The 15,917-nt window shown below is 39.5% G+C and overlaps 1 protein-coding gene across 1 annotated transcript in view; it reads left to right on the top strand.

Annotated features, from left to right (window-relative positions):
* nr5a1a (nuclear receptor subfamily 5, group A, member 1a) overlaps positions 1 to 9,191 on the top strand; it is a 30,077-nt gene extending 20,886 nt beyond the window's left edge. The window contains exons 5-7 of the mRNA XM_030059790.1: positions 1,031 to 1,150; positions 3,329 to 3,476; positions 8,819 to 9,191. Of these exons, the coding sequence (XP_029915650.1) occupies positions 1,031 to 1,150; positions 3,329 to 3,476; positions 8,819 to 9,072 (522 nt within the window). The 3' untranslated portion in view covers positions 9,073 to 9,191. The remainder of the gene's footprint in view (positions 1 to 1,030; positions 1,151 to 3,328; positions 3,477 to 8,818) is intronic.
* The last annotated feature ends 6,726 nt before the right edge of the window (positions 9,192 to 15,917 follow it).

Below are 15,917 nucleotides of genomic sequence, written 5' to 3'. Positions count from 1 at the left end.
ACACCTTCCTCTGCCTCTCTCTCCCCCTTCTTTACGGTCACTCCATTTTCCTGTCCATCTGCGGGTGTTCTTTGTGGGATGTTACTTTGAGTTTGAGTGGCATTAGATTGATAGCTGCTCCAAAGTGTTGTTTAATTTTTTTTTTCAGCAGTCCAGATTTAACGGCTGAGCAAGTTTGCACATACAAGGAACGCTCACCTATAGCAGGGCTTTTCAAACGTGATCAGGGACACACCGTTTCCCAAGCATTTAAGTAACAGCAAAATTAAACAATTCCTCATTTTATTTATTTTTTTTTTATATATATGCGTTTATTATTTTTTGACAGCAACAAACAAACAAACCAACAAAACCAGACTCAGCACATCCTTGATAATAACAATAACCATGGTCATAATTACATCAAAATTAAATACAGAGCAGTTTTACAAAAGAAAAACACACAAAAAAAAATCAAGTGTGTATACATATTGAAAAAGAAGAGAAAAGAGAACACAGCAAGGTGCTTTGCATTGTACACAGTTAGTCCCTGCAAAAAAGTCAGAACAGGGTCCCAGGTCTTAACGAACCCATCTCCTCCAGCTTTCTTATAAAAGCTCAGTCTCTCCAGATGTACCGGGTTTGCCCGTTCTCTCAGCCACAAATCAGACGTGGGCACAGAGTCCGTTTTTCACAGTCGCCTGATGAGCTTATTCGCAATTGCCATTCCAAACAAACAGCCATCTTTTCATACTTATTGGCAAAAGATAAGGAGCTTGTTGCTCCAATAACGGCTACGAGCGAATCAGGTTCAACAATTCCTCATTTTGCTGAGGACCCCCTTAAAGACCATCAAGGACCGCCGGGAGGGGCCTTAACTCCACTTTGAAAGCAACTGTCCTATAGCTCACTAAACATGAAACAATACACGATTATAGAAAACTGAGCATATCAATTTTGCTGCTGACGTATCATCTCTGACTCTCTCTGTGTTTCTGTGTCTGTCTCTTTGTCTGTCCACCTGCCCGTCCATCCGTCTGCTTTCCTGGAGGTGGGAGACCAAATGAAGCTCCTTCATAACTGCTGGTCTGAGCTGCTGGTCCTGGATCACATTTTCCGACAAGTGCAGCACGGCAAAGAAGACAGCATCCTGCTGGTGACTGGCCAGGAGGTACAGTGGAAACTAGAGATGCGCTGATATCGATTTCTCAGGGCCAGTACTGATTATTAGTAATCAAGGACACTGATATGATATTTGTTTGTGGCAAATTTGAAAAATGCAGTTTCAGAATTTACAGTATTAGAAACGCCAGCACAAATCTTGTTTTGGGTTAAGAAATGTAAAGTGGTTAAAAAAAAAAAAAAAAAAAAAAAAAAAAAAAAAAAAAAAAAAGACCAGATATTAGATTTTAAAAGCAACAATAAAAAAATAAACTTAAAAATCTTACAAGAAAACTATATTACTAGCTATCTGATTGTCAAAATGATATATTTAAAGGTCAGATCAGTGATGCTGGGTAAGATTTCTTGTGTTAGGCTGCGTTCAGACACCTTCAGCAAGTATTAAAATCCAGTAAAATTGAGATGAAATCCAGGAAAATCAGTTAAAATCCAGTAAAACTGAGATGAACCTTCTGTACTTGAATAAAATAAAAAATCCAGTGAAAAGGGAAATGAAAATTGGAGGCATATTCTCTGAAAGTGTCCCCGCTCACTGACATTCCCCCTGCTGTCATTCAAACGGAGAGCTTTGAGGGAGTAGTTTTCATATCAGCCATTATGTAAATCAAAATTATGACATCAGTTACTAGAAAAATCCAAATATCGGCCTTAATTGGTCAGTCCCTAGCAGAAACCCCTTTCCAGAATGGCCCTGTCAACACAGTACAGAGCTGGTCACATTCACTTCACTCCATTAAAATGTGTATTTCCAAAGCTCTTGACTGCATGTCTGTTTCAGAGATCATTCAGGAGAGAATTCACTTGCTTGTTTTTTTGATCATGTGAATTAAATCACATGTGGTTTTGGAGCACATGTGATCTACAACCATGTGTGAGTTAATTATTTCACATATGATTTTCGTGTTGATTTTTCCTCATGTAGAACATGAGGAACATGAGAAAGGAACATGAGAAACACATTTTCCAGAGCCACATGTGGTTTATTTGACATGTAATTTCATGTTGTTTTCACATGTGGAAATTCTAGTCCAGAAGCCAATCATATGTGAAATGCTAATTCACATATGACTTTTCTTTTCACATGTGGAAATTGTCAATCATGTTAAAATAGCAAATTACATGTGAAAATATCTAGTTCACATGTGATGCTTTTTCACATATAAAAATGGAAAATCACATGTGAAAAGTTAAAAGTTTACATGTGATATTATTTTCTTTTCACATGTGAAAATTTTACAGTGAATATTGGCAGTCACATGTGAAAATCGTGAATCAACATTTGAAATTCACATGTTAAAAAACAAACTAAACAAATAAACAAACAAAAAACCCACAAAAAACCTGTAAGTATTATTGCACATATTCTGTTTCCCCCAGAGTTCGGCTCCACCCCAGCCCCCCTAACCCCAGCCCACCCACCCAATCACCACCACAACCTGCTCAGTGTTCAGAAAGCTTCGTCATACCAGAGGTGGTCAACCTTCACTGGTCTGATATCTAAACTGTAATAATTATTTAAAAGCTAATATCAGCTGCTGTAAAAGGAAACTGAGAGGCTTGGCTGTCTTTCTGCTGCTGTTTAAAGTGATTCAGCTAATTTCAACTTAGATTCCTGAGCGCGGTGGCTACATAATGTTTTCATGTACTAACCAAGTGAACACGTCCAGTTTAAAAATGTTACATATATTTACACATTGATGACATTTGAGTTCATTGTGAAATATCGATCAAATGATGGGATAAAGGCAGTTGATCACAAAATGATGCCATTTTAGATGATAATCAATTTCAGGTTGGATGGGTAATGTCATATATATATAAGATTGGGTGATGAGCACAAATTTTTATTTTTTTAGAATACAGTGTAACACTGCAGTGTATACATGGTACATGTTATATATACACGGTATACACGGTATATGTTGGAGTGATTTTTTTCATATACAGCTGTGTTTGAAAGTGACACATATCTTTCGAAAGTGATAAGTAGCACAAAAGATTCTTTCAGAGCTAACAAACAGAGAACCCTCCAGAGGTGCTGTTTCTTTCCACTAAAATTCCTGCCCTTCGGAAGCACCTTGGACTTGTCTAGGGATAATTGAGGCACTTGTGGCATTTTTTTTCTCAAGGATGTATGAAGCTTTGGACATACACTCTGTGTTTCCAGGTTGAGCTGTCGACCATCCTGTCCCAAGCCGAGGCCACTCTGACTGGCCTGGTCCAGAGAGGTCAGGAGCTGGCGGCGAGGCTGCAGGCGTTGCAGGTCGACCGCAGAGAGATCGCCTGCTTTAAATTCCTCCTCCTCTTCAACCCCAGTGAGTGGACCTCCTGTTTGTGCATCATTCTGTCATTAATGTGCATGTCACCAGAGGTGTAGTGGTGAATAAAAAAGTGGAGAAACCATGATCTCCAGTTAGTGTGACCTTCCACAAGCGTTTAACCCATTAAACCCTGAGCCAATTCACTTGATAGCTTTCAAAAACATGGGCGAAAATGTGATGAGCAACTCAACAAGAAATGACAAATTACAAAAAAATGTAACCCCCCCTCCACAAAAAACAGTAACAAAACAAACAAAAAGTAAATAAAAGTTATGACAACATTTGACGATCTGCATATAGATAAAACCTTCTTCTCTCACATTGTCTCACCACCCTCCACCCTAGGTGCAAACTCAGAATCTTAAATGTCCTTCCAAGTGAGAAAACTGTGTGTGTGTGTGTGTGTGTGAGAGAGAAAGAGAAATAAATGTTAATGATTGCCTCTGTGTTTTACTTCAGAGGTGCTTGTGAATAAAAATTTGAAAGGTTATTTCAAATTTGTGAATTTTCTCGGTGTTTTACTTTTAATCCGGATCACGCAATAACAATACTAATCTTAATCGCGGCCAAAGATGATTTCATCATACATGATTGCATCATGGTTTTCTGCACACTTGTGGGACTGCCTGGTGTGCAGTAGGTGCCCTTTTTATTTTTTTTTGCCCCTGCGCTCAAACAGCCTGAGTCCGCCACTGTTTGCTCAATTGTCCCTGAAATTCAAACTCCCCAAAATGCAGTTTTCAGATATTTTTGCCAGGAAAAACATTAAAGATTTTCTGTTGTCTCCTCCTAAAGCTCTTGAGGTAATATAGCTGAGACCAGTGTCAAGAACAAAGGGGTTGTTTCCCATCTATATGCACTTATCACAAACCTGACACCATCTCATCTCATCTATTAGTAATATAGCAGCGTGCAACTGAATGAGATGATGAGTTTCAGGGGGATGAGTGCGGCAAAGTTTTACACAGAATCCGCTCCTCCTCCGTCTCCACCCACCACAGTCTTCAGCTTCAGCTCACTCATCGAACATCCTGGACCAAGGTCAGGCTGTCTAAAATTAAACCCAGCACCGAGCCTCTATGTCACAGATCCTCAAGCAGTTCAGGGTAGGAGCTAGTTATAGAAAATCAAAGGCGGCCAGGGGCCACTGAATAAAATGAGCCATTACTGACGTCTCTCCTTTCAAAATGTATACATCCCAAATAACTGTCCTGCTGTAACTAACAAGCATGGTAAAACATACCATGACATGAGGCACTGGCCACAACAACAGTAACTTCTTTGCCTTTGAACCAGCTGAAACCATTATATATTTAAAATTACATTACAAAATAGATTTTAAAAAAATTGCAAAAAATTTGTAAAAACAAAATGAAACAAAACAAAACAGAAAATGGCCAGAAAAACAGCAAAAAAGAAAATGACCTGAAAAACATATTTGTAATGATTATATTATGGTGTATTTCAGAATACATTTTAAGAATATTGTGAAATAATTCCCCTCAAACATGAAAAATAAAAAGGACTGAAGTGAATTTAGTTCAGATGGTGAAATGTCTTTCACAGCAAAAGCTCTAGAGGGATTCAAAGGGTTAAAGGGAAACCCCCGGGATTGCAGTTACCTCCGCACATATACTTTGGGATTTGATTGGCTTTTGGGAGGGGGAACCATCAATGTCCTGGTGTTGAGTATATATGCTCTATGTGACAGATGCAAACAGGCTCCAGCTACATGGCTGCACATGGTTTGGCTTTGCCCCACATCATTTTCCCTCTGGAAGTCCATGTTTGACTGTGTTTCCTCAAAACAAATCACTGAGCTTTCCCCACTCGTTGCTCTCCTTGGCCTCTCACCCAAAAACATTCCTCAGTCCATTCCCCAGGAAGATGCTCTGGTCTTCTCCAATAGAGTGTGGATACCCATCGGGTCCCGAATGGTCCAGATGGGCTCAGGTATGAGCAGATTTGGACAAAAATTTGGAAATTATGTTTGGGTGTAGGTCAGGTTCGGTCACGTTGGCATTATTTTAGGTACACTCTACTGTAAAATAAACAAAAATGATGGACCTACAGTCTGTTCTGGGCAACTTCCTGTACAGTGGTGGAGTTTACGTTATGACGCTGAAGGCAACACGTAGGCTATTTCAGGCGGTAAATGTAACCTAGGGGTGGAGGACAAGCAAAATCTTGGACTCGGGTCGGGTTCAGACACAAAAAAGGATGCCTGCTGGGTTCGGGTCAGGCTCAATTACTACCCTCCTGTCTCAGTTCGGGTTTGGACAAAAATATGCGTCCCGATTTATATTGTTTGGGTCCCATTTATTTCTCTGTTCTGCTCCGTCAGCGGCGCCCAGCTCACTCCTTCACTATCCCACTATCCCCGTGCACCTCAGCCAGCATCACACCAACATCCACAGAGAGCACTTCTTCTTTTTTCTTCTTCTTTTTGTGTATTTGTTTCTTTTCTTTTGCTTTAGGTGTGTGTGTGTGCATTTTCTGCTGTGATAGTGTCTGATTCAGTTGCTGTCAGGGTAGTGCGAGGCTGGAGGGGAAGTCTTTGTCAGCTGTTGTTCTCTGGTCTTTTCTTTTCAAAGTGAGAAAAGTAAATAAAAGTAATAAAATACAAGAAATGAATACAAAGAAACAAAACAAGTGAGAAAATTATTAGAAAATGATAAAAAAAGAGCAAAAAAAAAAATTTCCCAATAAAACCATGTTTATACTTACTGTAATTATATGCAAACATGAGAAAATGGTTCATTTCTGTTTCTTTATTTTTTCCTTCCCCCCACCCCAAAATTAGCAAGACAGAAAAAGAAAAAATCTGGAAAACTGTATTTAGAATTATAATTGTTGTTTAAAAACAGTTCATTTCTGTTTCTTTCTTTTTCCTTTTTAATGAGCATGTATTTACATGACTTCCATCAGGTTTATCCTGCTTATTATGAATTAAGACAGTCATGATCTTCATTATAAAATGCTGGGTTATAACTAAGCACGCAATATCAGAGAGGCCTATGTCCTATATAAGTAAAAAATACACTGTAAAGGAAAATATTCTGCTCCATATTTCTGAAAAACATTTCACACCAACTACCCCGCCAGGTTTCTCTTTTTTGAGACCCGTGTATTTAATTAAAATTGATTGATCATCGATTGACATTTTCACGAAAAAAGGGGTATTTTCAAAGGCTTGATCTTAACATGAGGAGCCAGCAGCTTGGATGTTTTCAAAAGAATGGAATGGGATTCAGGTTTTGATGGGAAAAAATCAATCACGTTTATTGGGCTGCAGGGGCCAACACTGATGCTGTCTTCTGGCAGAATTTGAATAGCAATACTGACATTTTAATGGAAAAATGTCACAATCACAGATTATCTGCAGCACCTATTTATCTGGAAGGTTACAAGTGTCTTCCAAACTGGTCTATTCTTCCCTCAAATAAACACACTTAATTAAATTTCTAGGGTTGACAAAAGCCAATATTAACAAAGACATCCTGTCCCATTGTCCACTAATGGCATTCAAAAGAAGCGTAATGGATGGGTCTATCATTCGATGGCTGGACCGACATTCATGTAGCGGCTTGTGCATATGGAGAGAGCATAGATGTAGCTTGCCCGGATTCCCAGAAGTGATTGCTATTTAGTGCCGGCGAAGCAGGGAACAAAGAGCTTTTGAATAGGGAGAGCACTTGTCACAGGCAGAAAATATTTGCCGTCTTTGCTGTCGGTTTCTTTGCTCTCGCTCTCGCTCTCCCTCATCTTCAGAGTCAGGTTTGTCGGGGGTAATTTAATTGCCCTTAAGCAGTTTGAAAAGATGATTCAGAACATTGATTCAAAACATTTAATTACTGTGTGAATGGATTCTCCAGGATGGGGCTCAGCTGATGCTGAATACAAGTCCACTGGAGGGCCTGGCTATTGTCTCACATGCATACACGCGCGCGCACACACACACACACACAGAGAATCACATATACACACATATGAACATACACACTTAACGCACGCTCTCTTTATTTTATAGATAAAAACATGTTTTATAACCAAATGCAGATTATTTATACCTAAAATTAATAAAAGTTTTGTGGTTCATTTTCTGATTCATCTTTCCTTTCTGATTTTGCAACGTTGCTATGGAGAACATCAGAGTTTTGTATTCTCTGATTCCAATGGTTGGAATCAGAGGATAGATAGACTCAGTAAACGTTTGCAGTTGCTTAGTCCAAGCAAGGCACCTGCAAAACAAGGAGCTCCAACTTGATTTTACTAAGAATTTACTGGGTTCAGTATGTGCTTGTTCTGTTATGGATTCCTTGGACACAAGCATTCTATGACTTAGAACCTTGAATTTTTGGTTGAAACACTCAACTTATAATGTTCTGCCTCTGTGTGAACAAAGTCATCAGTGAATGCAGCAAATGTTTCCCAGGACTATTTTCTGACAGAGAGACCGTTTCACTCCAATGTCACGTCATCAAAACACAGCAGTGCTGCTGCTTTTAGGAAAACTAATGTGGACGACTTCATTATGGTGATGGAATACTGGTGTTAGGAAAGTTTGAAATCTGTGAAAGTTCATTTTTATATCATGGCTGGAAAAAAAAGAAGGAAAATGATATCAGAGTTCTATGATATGACTGCTTGCTTTGGAAAAAGATTTGCAGAAACATTTATAGTTTATACTTTTTGTAGATATTATGCTAATATGGATATTATGCCCTGGTATGGTTGGATATTTTTTTTCAACATCAACCTGGATCAGCATCAGATTTCTTTATTTGTTTAAATTTATTTAAATACAAGAAAGACATCAGAGCGCAGCTATTGAAACCTGAGCAAATCCACTTGATTTCTTTCAGAAATTTGGGGGAAAATGGCAATGAGCAACTTAGCCAGAAATTACCTGAAAATTGCCAAAAAAAAAAAAAAAAAAAAAAGTGGGAAAAAAAGAAAGAAAATTGTCTGAAAATTAGCCCCAAAAGTACAGAAGAAACAACAAGAAAATGACCTGAAATTTGAAAAATAAATAAATAAAATTAGAAAATCATATATATTTAAAAAAAAAAAAAATAAAGTACAGGCTCCTGGGGTGCAAAGGGTGCAACACAAGGTGATGTTCTGTCCCCACTGACGCAAAGACACATGAACGTCCAGAACAGAAGACAGCAGTGGTCTGGCCTGGTGTCATGGGAAAACACAGGGGCTCCCTGAATGATGTGTCACCCTCAGGCCCCCAAATATCTAGGGATGGTGGTGAACACTCCTTTTTTTTTTTTTAACCACATGCACATTTTCCCTCACTCATCCATACACCTAATCTGTGTGAGCAGATGTGAAGCTGCTGGAGAACCAGGCTTTCGTGGAGGGCGTCCAGGAGCAGGTGAACGGGGCTCTGCTGGAGTACACCCTGTCCACTTACCCCCAGTTCCAGGAGAAGTTTGGCCAGCTGGTGGTGCGGCTGCCGGAGCTGCGGTCCCTCAGCACCCAGGCCGAGGACTACCTGTGCTACATGCACCTGAGCGGCGAGGTGCCCTGCAACAACCTGCTGATCGAGATGCTGCACGCCAAGCGGGCGTTAGTGTGAGGACGCTTCACTGTCAATGTGGCTGTTTGATGTAAGTGTGTACGTGTGCATGTGAGTGAGAAAGTGGGTGCGAGTGTGTGAGATGAAAAAAAAAAAAAACACTAAAAAACAAAAATAGTCAGCAGCTGTGGGGATGGCAGGTTCAGATTTGGTCGTTTTGCAAGGGTTTATACAGGGGTTGGATGAAGGACCATGCGAATGATTTTGAATGTTTGGTCCGTTTGCTACAATTTCCCCACATTTTGCACCGCAACAAACCATTCTGCTAATCACGCAGGGCCACTAAACAACATACAATCAAAATATTTCGATTTTCAAATTTGAATTTATGCATGCAACACCCACCTTTATAATGTTCTGCCTCTGTCATTACTATTCCTAAACCAAAACTGATAATTCACTGTGTAAAGCAAATTCCTAGGAGTGTTTTTCTCTCCGTCTAATTTCAAGTCATCAAAACACAACAGTGCTGCTGCTTTTAGGAAAGCTAATGTGGACGACTTTATTACGGTGATGGAATACTGGTGTGAGGAAAGTTTGAAATCTCTTAAGTGGAATGAATGGAAAACAATGGCTGGATAAATGGTAGGAAAAATGATATTAGAGTTCTAAAATACAAATTTTTGCTTTTGGAAAAGACAAGCAGAAACATGAAGTATATGGATTTTGTAGATACTTTGCTAAACATGCAAAATCACTGGTATGGTTCATTGTCATCAGCCTGGGTCAACATCAGATTCCGTGTGTTGCTTGTGAAAGGCAGATGAAAGCAGCCGTTGAAACCCACTTTGGAAAAATGATATCGGACTTCTAAATTACGACTGCTTGCTTTGGGAAAAGATTAGCAGAAACACGAAGCCTATCCATTAGTGTAGATATTACGCTGAACGCGCAAAATCACTGGTCTGGTCCTTTAATCTGGCTTTGTGAGTTTGGAATTACAAATGTTCATCTGCGTTTTGAGATTCTGAACTGTAATATTTTTTCATATCCTGCAGAGCTAAGCTTATGGCGAGTTTTTAGATGGATTTTGTACCCCCCATTTTCAAAAGTCAAACTTTAGCTAACTGTAGAATTGCATTATGTGAATGACTTGTTTCTGAAACACCAGATGCTACTTTATAACAGCGGGGTCAACAGCCCAAATCCAGGGTTTTCTAGGACACATCCCAGAGCTGCCCTTCTGATGACGTGCACAGAAGCTGAAGATGTGTGCAATATGGCGCCAAATTTAAAACGAGTCAGTATTTGCAGTCATTTGCAGCTGCATTTTTGTTGAGATCAGAGCCTAAAAGTCTTTCTGATCTCAATTCAAAAGTTTCCAAAACTGACATTTTGAGATCTCTGAGTTGACGTCAAACCTGCACATCGTGTTAACCAGTAAAGGCTCACGCCAGGCCATCTGCTGTGCACGGTCAGCAGTCTTGTCGGGTAAGCTGATGGGACCTTTTAAAGCTGGGTTTTGTACCCTGTTTTCAAAAATCAAACTTTAGACTGAACCGTCAGATCGCTTGATATAATCAACTTGTTTTTGACCAAAATGCCAGATGCAACTTCATGATTCCAAGGTCAGCGACATTATTCCTGATTTTCTAGATGAAGAAAGGCTTCAAAACAACAAGGTCTTGTCAAACTAGACTAGCACTACTCCTATCTCTTCACTTCTTTTTGTCACCAATATTACAAAAAAAACTAAATATGAAAGCTATATGGGGTTCAATATAATTTTGTTTCTATCTATTTAGATGTTAATATATTTATATACAATATCAAAGCCACACATGTTAATGAGGGCACATTCTTATCTGGTTAATCATCCGACTCTTTGGTTTTGCCAAGGAAATAGAAGGAGGAGGAAGGGAGAGAGAGAGAGAGAGATGAGAAAGTGAGCAAGTGTGAGAGAAAGAGGGAGATTGACAAACGGGATGAGAGAGAAAAAGAAGGACGGAGAGAGGAAAAACTGTACGCCGTAGTGCTGTGTGGGAGAGAGTGAAAGGAAGCCATCGCCGGCCACAGTGCTGAGGATGAGGAGGAGGAGGAGGAGGAGAGCGCAATGGGAAAGAAAAGGGAGACACATCAACGTTCAAACGGAGAGGGAGAAATGAACAACAAAGACGGCATTTCTCTTTATTAAGTCGACATGTGAAAAGAGTCATTGTGAAGTGTTTTGTCCTTCAGTTTTCACCAAGGAGCCGTCCCAGGCCGGAGATGTGCCGTGGACTGACTCCACACGGCCTTTTTCCAGCCACAGACTGAGGGAAAATATGCATCTGGCAATGTATGGCACACGCTGGGGTAGAAAATGGAAGCTTTGTAAAATCCTGTCTGTGGGTTCATGTCTCTGAGGGGAAAGAAAGTGGACCCTTAAAAGGGATCTGTTGTGTTCCACGCTCCCATTTGTGTTGCTTTTCAACACAGTGTATGCTGATTCAAGTTTGACTGTTATGTGTTTTTTTTTGACAGATGATATTATTTTGAATTCAGGCAATATTTGGTGCCGATATTCAACATTAGGTTTGGCCATTTCATAGCCCAGAAAATTTTCCAAAATGTTGTTTTCCATGTTTTCCTCCAGAACTATATTCTTATCAGTGGAAGGAGGAAAAGCCCCCAAAGCGGCATTTAGACCATTAAAAAAAATTCTATTCAAACCAAAATAATGTTTACAGTTAACATAGAACATTCATGTTTATTTGTGGCGAATTTGACCAAAATGGGTTTTTGGAAGTGTCTCGTTTTTAATAAAAGGCTAATATCGCCCCAGTGTTTCAGCAAATATCTGTAACCCTATTAAAAATTTCTATTCAAACCAAGGTAAATAATGATTGCAATTAACATACACTATTCATGCATATTTATTGGAGAATTTGACCAGAATGTATCACTGACGTCAGCTTATGCTAACACATGCATGACTGTCATAATCCCATTTTTTAATAAAACACCCAGCAAACTGAAATATTACTCTAATCCTGTTGTTAATAATGGCATAAATTGTTTCAATAGGAGTGACTTTGGCACTTGTGCTGCAAAGTAACACTAATCTATTTTGTCCCAATCTGGACACAGGGAGATGTGTTGGGGGAAAAAAAGCCAGTTTCTTCTTAAAAGCGCATCCGTCTCAGTGATTACAGCGTCGTCAGTGATACAATCACTGAGGATGAATTGGAAACATGGTGATACAATTAAAGCATTATGAACACCTGTATGATTGTGTGGCGGAAGCATTTCACTGTGGACATTGCAAATCATTCCTCTTTGCTCCATTGATGTGGCAGGATCAGGCCTTTCCAGTTATTGTAGACAATCACTCAACCTGCCTTAACTTAATGTCCGCCTGAAGACACACACACACACACACACACACACACACACACACACACACACACACACTTTGGTTCTGTAGTTCAGACTGCAGTGTCTGCGATCACTCTGTACAGTATATTTATATTGTGAAGTGAATATCTACTGCAAGATGAAGATACATTTCAACACCGGAAAAGTTCTCCGCTTTATGTTGAGGTCAAAATGCTACTATTGTGGAACTGATTCTCTTGATATTGCCTTTGTTTTTTGCTCTTTGTTGGGTTTGTTTCCTGTGAGTTGACAGTCCGTCCCCTGTCTTAAACTGAAGTGCTTTTCTCACAAAAGAGAAAGTGACCAAAACAGTTTGTTTTTCTTTTAAATATATTTTATTGTAATAGCATCAGACCAATAAAATTCAGTGAAGCTCCACTTCCGTGTTGCTTATTATTGCAGAACCATTCATCCTATCATCTTTCACACACATAAAGATGTCATATATACAGTACAATTCAATGTAATATTATGTGTGACTATAGTATAGGCATGTGCTATAGCAAAATATTAAACATATATTTTGGAAAGAAATCATTAGCTGAAATCATCATTCAGTATTCTAAAATAATGAGGACCCTGCATGTAAAAGTGTTATCCTTTTACCAAACAATGACTTCCTCCTAACATTTAACATTTAAGTACCATGATTTATATTGTTAGTATTGTTTTTCCAAATCAAACATTTAGATAAATTTTTTCAAATGGACATTTTATTTAGGAAGAAAAGACTTGGCACAAAAATGAAAAAAAAAGGCTCAAAAGGCCAATGACATTTGAACAATTCACAAATATATTTGTGAATATGAACTGATTTAGTGAACAAAACTCGACAGGTCGTTATCACAACCTAGCAACACAATTTAAGAACACATTTAGCAGGACTTTGGGGTGGCTAACATTTTTTTTTCTTTTTTTTTCTTTCTTTCTTTCTTTTTTTTTTTTTTTACATACATACATACATACATACATACATACAATGCATATGCATCAGAGAGTATGTTATATATCCTGGCAAAGGCATGACGTCTACAAAACCAGTTGAGGCACTACACCAACCTACAAACTGAATTTACAGATGTAAATGTAATATGTAGTAACAATGTTCAATATGTAGTAACAGTTTGAGACACTGTAAATAATGGCTCTTTGTTTACAATGCATTTTGCTGTAAGAAAGCTAGGGAGGAGTTAAAATGGCTGCTGCTTTTTTTAATCCAGGAGAGTGGGAGGAAAGCGGCTGCAAAAGAAGCAGGTGATAGGATATGTACATGTTCTTTCTGTACATACAGCAAGTCACAGCAACATTGTGGGATGTTAATACAAACGTGTTTTCACGCCGACAGCCCAGTCTCACTGTCTGGTCATATTTTACAGCCGCATGTTTGTTCAGCCACATGCTAATGTGGCTATTCTAATGGCAAGACTCGCCTGTCAAACATGTTAAGCCTATTACAGGCCATATCTACAGTAACAGTCTGAAAAGTGGCATCCGTACTTACAGTCTATGCACCCATGGGTACTGGGAAGCAGGGTGGCTGTATTATTTTTTGTTGTATTAGTCTTTGATTTTTGTATGTGAGGAGATACAGTAATAGTGGCCTTCCATCCCAGGAATACAGTAGTCATTCTTGCATTAGGCTACTATTACCTTCCCTAACTGAGATCAATTCAAGTGAATTTATGGCGCTTTCCTGTCCACGCTTGGCACAGCTAGTTATCTTCACTGCTAGTGCTAGGTCCCTTCATCAGATTAGAAGAATACACTGTTATAAATCTATACCATGGTAAACTGAAGACGGAGACCGCTAGATTGAAGTTGAATGTGTTTTCAAATGAAGATCCAGTCAGAGCAAATGTTTGTTGATCGTTTGTTGTCTGCCATTTCGTCATAACATCATATATGGGGATTGGGCAAAATCCATGCTTTCAGCTCTCCTCAGTATTTCCAACTTAACTGGCATTCCTTTTCAGCTCTCCATGTAGAAGCTAGGATTTATCCTTGTTCTGAGTTCATTGGAAAGCTCCATTAGTTACAGTGAAATTAAAGCCCCCAAAGATGTCATGACTTGTCCTTTTCAAAGGTCTTCTTGAGACAGCTCCAGTGATGTATGATTCTCTCCACCAGTCTTAATCAGAATGAGTCTCACCTATGCAGCAGGGGTAACCACACTACTTGCCAGCAGACCACTAACAAAACAGCTGACGTTAATGCAAACACAAGCCACTGCAAACACTCGCTGCTACTAGATATGTTAACTTAGTGTGAGGGCTAAATCAGGCAGTTAGCTAACCAGATACTATAGTGAGCTAGTGAACAATCGGACATTATTTAACACAAAACTGATCAGATGTATCAGTGGTCAAAAGATCAGCTCCCCACAAATTACGCATCTATTCAATTCTATTGACATGGGTGAGTTTTTTTTTTTTTTTTTTTTTTTTTTTTTTTTAAATGGAGTTACTGTTCTCAGTTGTTGTTTCCAGCAGTTGAGTACCTCCAACATGGCTGCCACAGCTGAGTACTAGCCATTGGTCTGACATAATAGGCATTTGTCCATTATTCCAAAACCCCAGTGGTCCGGAAAATGTCTACTCCATTAATTTGGTTCAGCTAAGGCAGGGGGTTAGGACATTACCCTAACCTTAACCTGAGGAGGTTAGGTTAGGTTTCAGGGATGCAAAACTCAGCATAACTGGCAGTCACTGAAGTCCAGCAACTCCAGAGTGGGTATCTTCAGAGCAATGGGCTTTTGGAGCAACGGTTGTTTGTCTTTGGGATAAAGAGGCGTGGGACTAATGGCCTTTTGGTCTGATGGGACATTTTTTGGACTTTGGGGGTCTAATGGCATCAGACTAATGGCATGGCACCGCCAGAGCCTGGGTGACATCAAAGATACTGAAGTAAGGGAAGACGATTATATATACTTCCTGTCTCATAAGTGGGGGCATGGTCAGCTTTTCTCTGCTTAGCAACATCTCTGCAGCAGTGAATGCACACAGACAGCTTGCTGAAACGAGGTAAAGCTCAAACAAACTCAACTTTCTGATCTGTTCACCTGAAAAATATGCATTGTGTCAGAATATTGGGAAGATCTGGTGAAAAACAAATATGTACATTTAAAATATCTACTTAAGTGACTATAGAGCAAACAGACTCAGAACTTGCCATGTCTCCTAAGGTGGCGTTGACCCATGTGGCGCAATACAGGCTATGGAGCAGCTTGTTTTTGAATCGTCCCTCCTTATGCTGCTGCCTGTAACACCTGAATTTCCCCTATGGGCATAAATAAAGTGTCTTATCTTATCTTGCTTCTAGACTATTGCCAGTGGCATCACCCGAAAGGCTTCGGTTTTGCAGGGAGAGGGGGTGGGAAGGTTGGGGTGGTGCTGGCTGTCACACGCTGATGGGTGCATTGATCTGATCTGATCTGATCGGGGAACAGTAGGAAGGGGAAAGAGATGGACAGCTCACTTCTTCATCCTCCA

Source organism: Myripristis murdjan, chromosome 9 (genome assembly GCF_902150065.1).
Source record: "Myripristis murdjan chromosome 9, fMyrMur1.1, whole genome shotgun sequence".
NCBI classification, from domain to species: domain Eukaryota; kingdom Metazoa; phylum Chordata; class Actinopteri; order Holocentriformes; family Holocentridae; genus Myripristis; species Myripristis murdjan.
The sequence above is the reverse complement of the archived record's forward strand: the minus strand, read 5'-3'. Positions and strand labels throughout refer to the sequence as shown.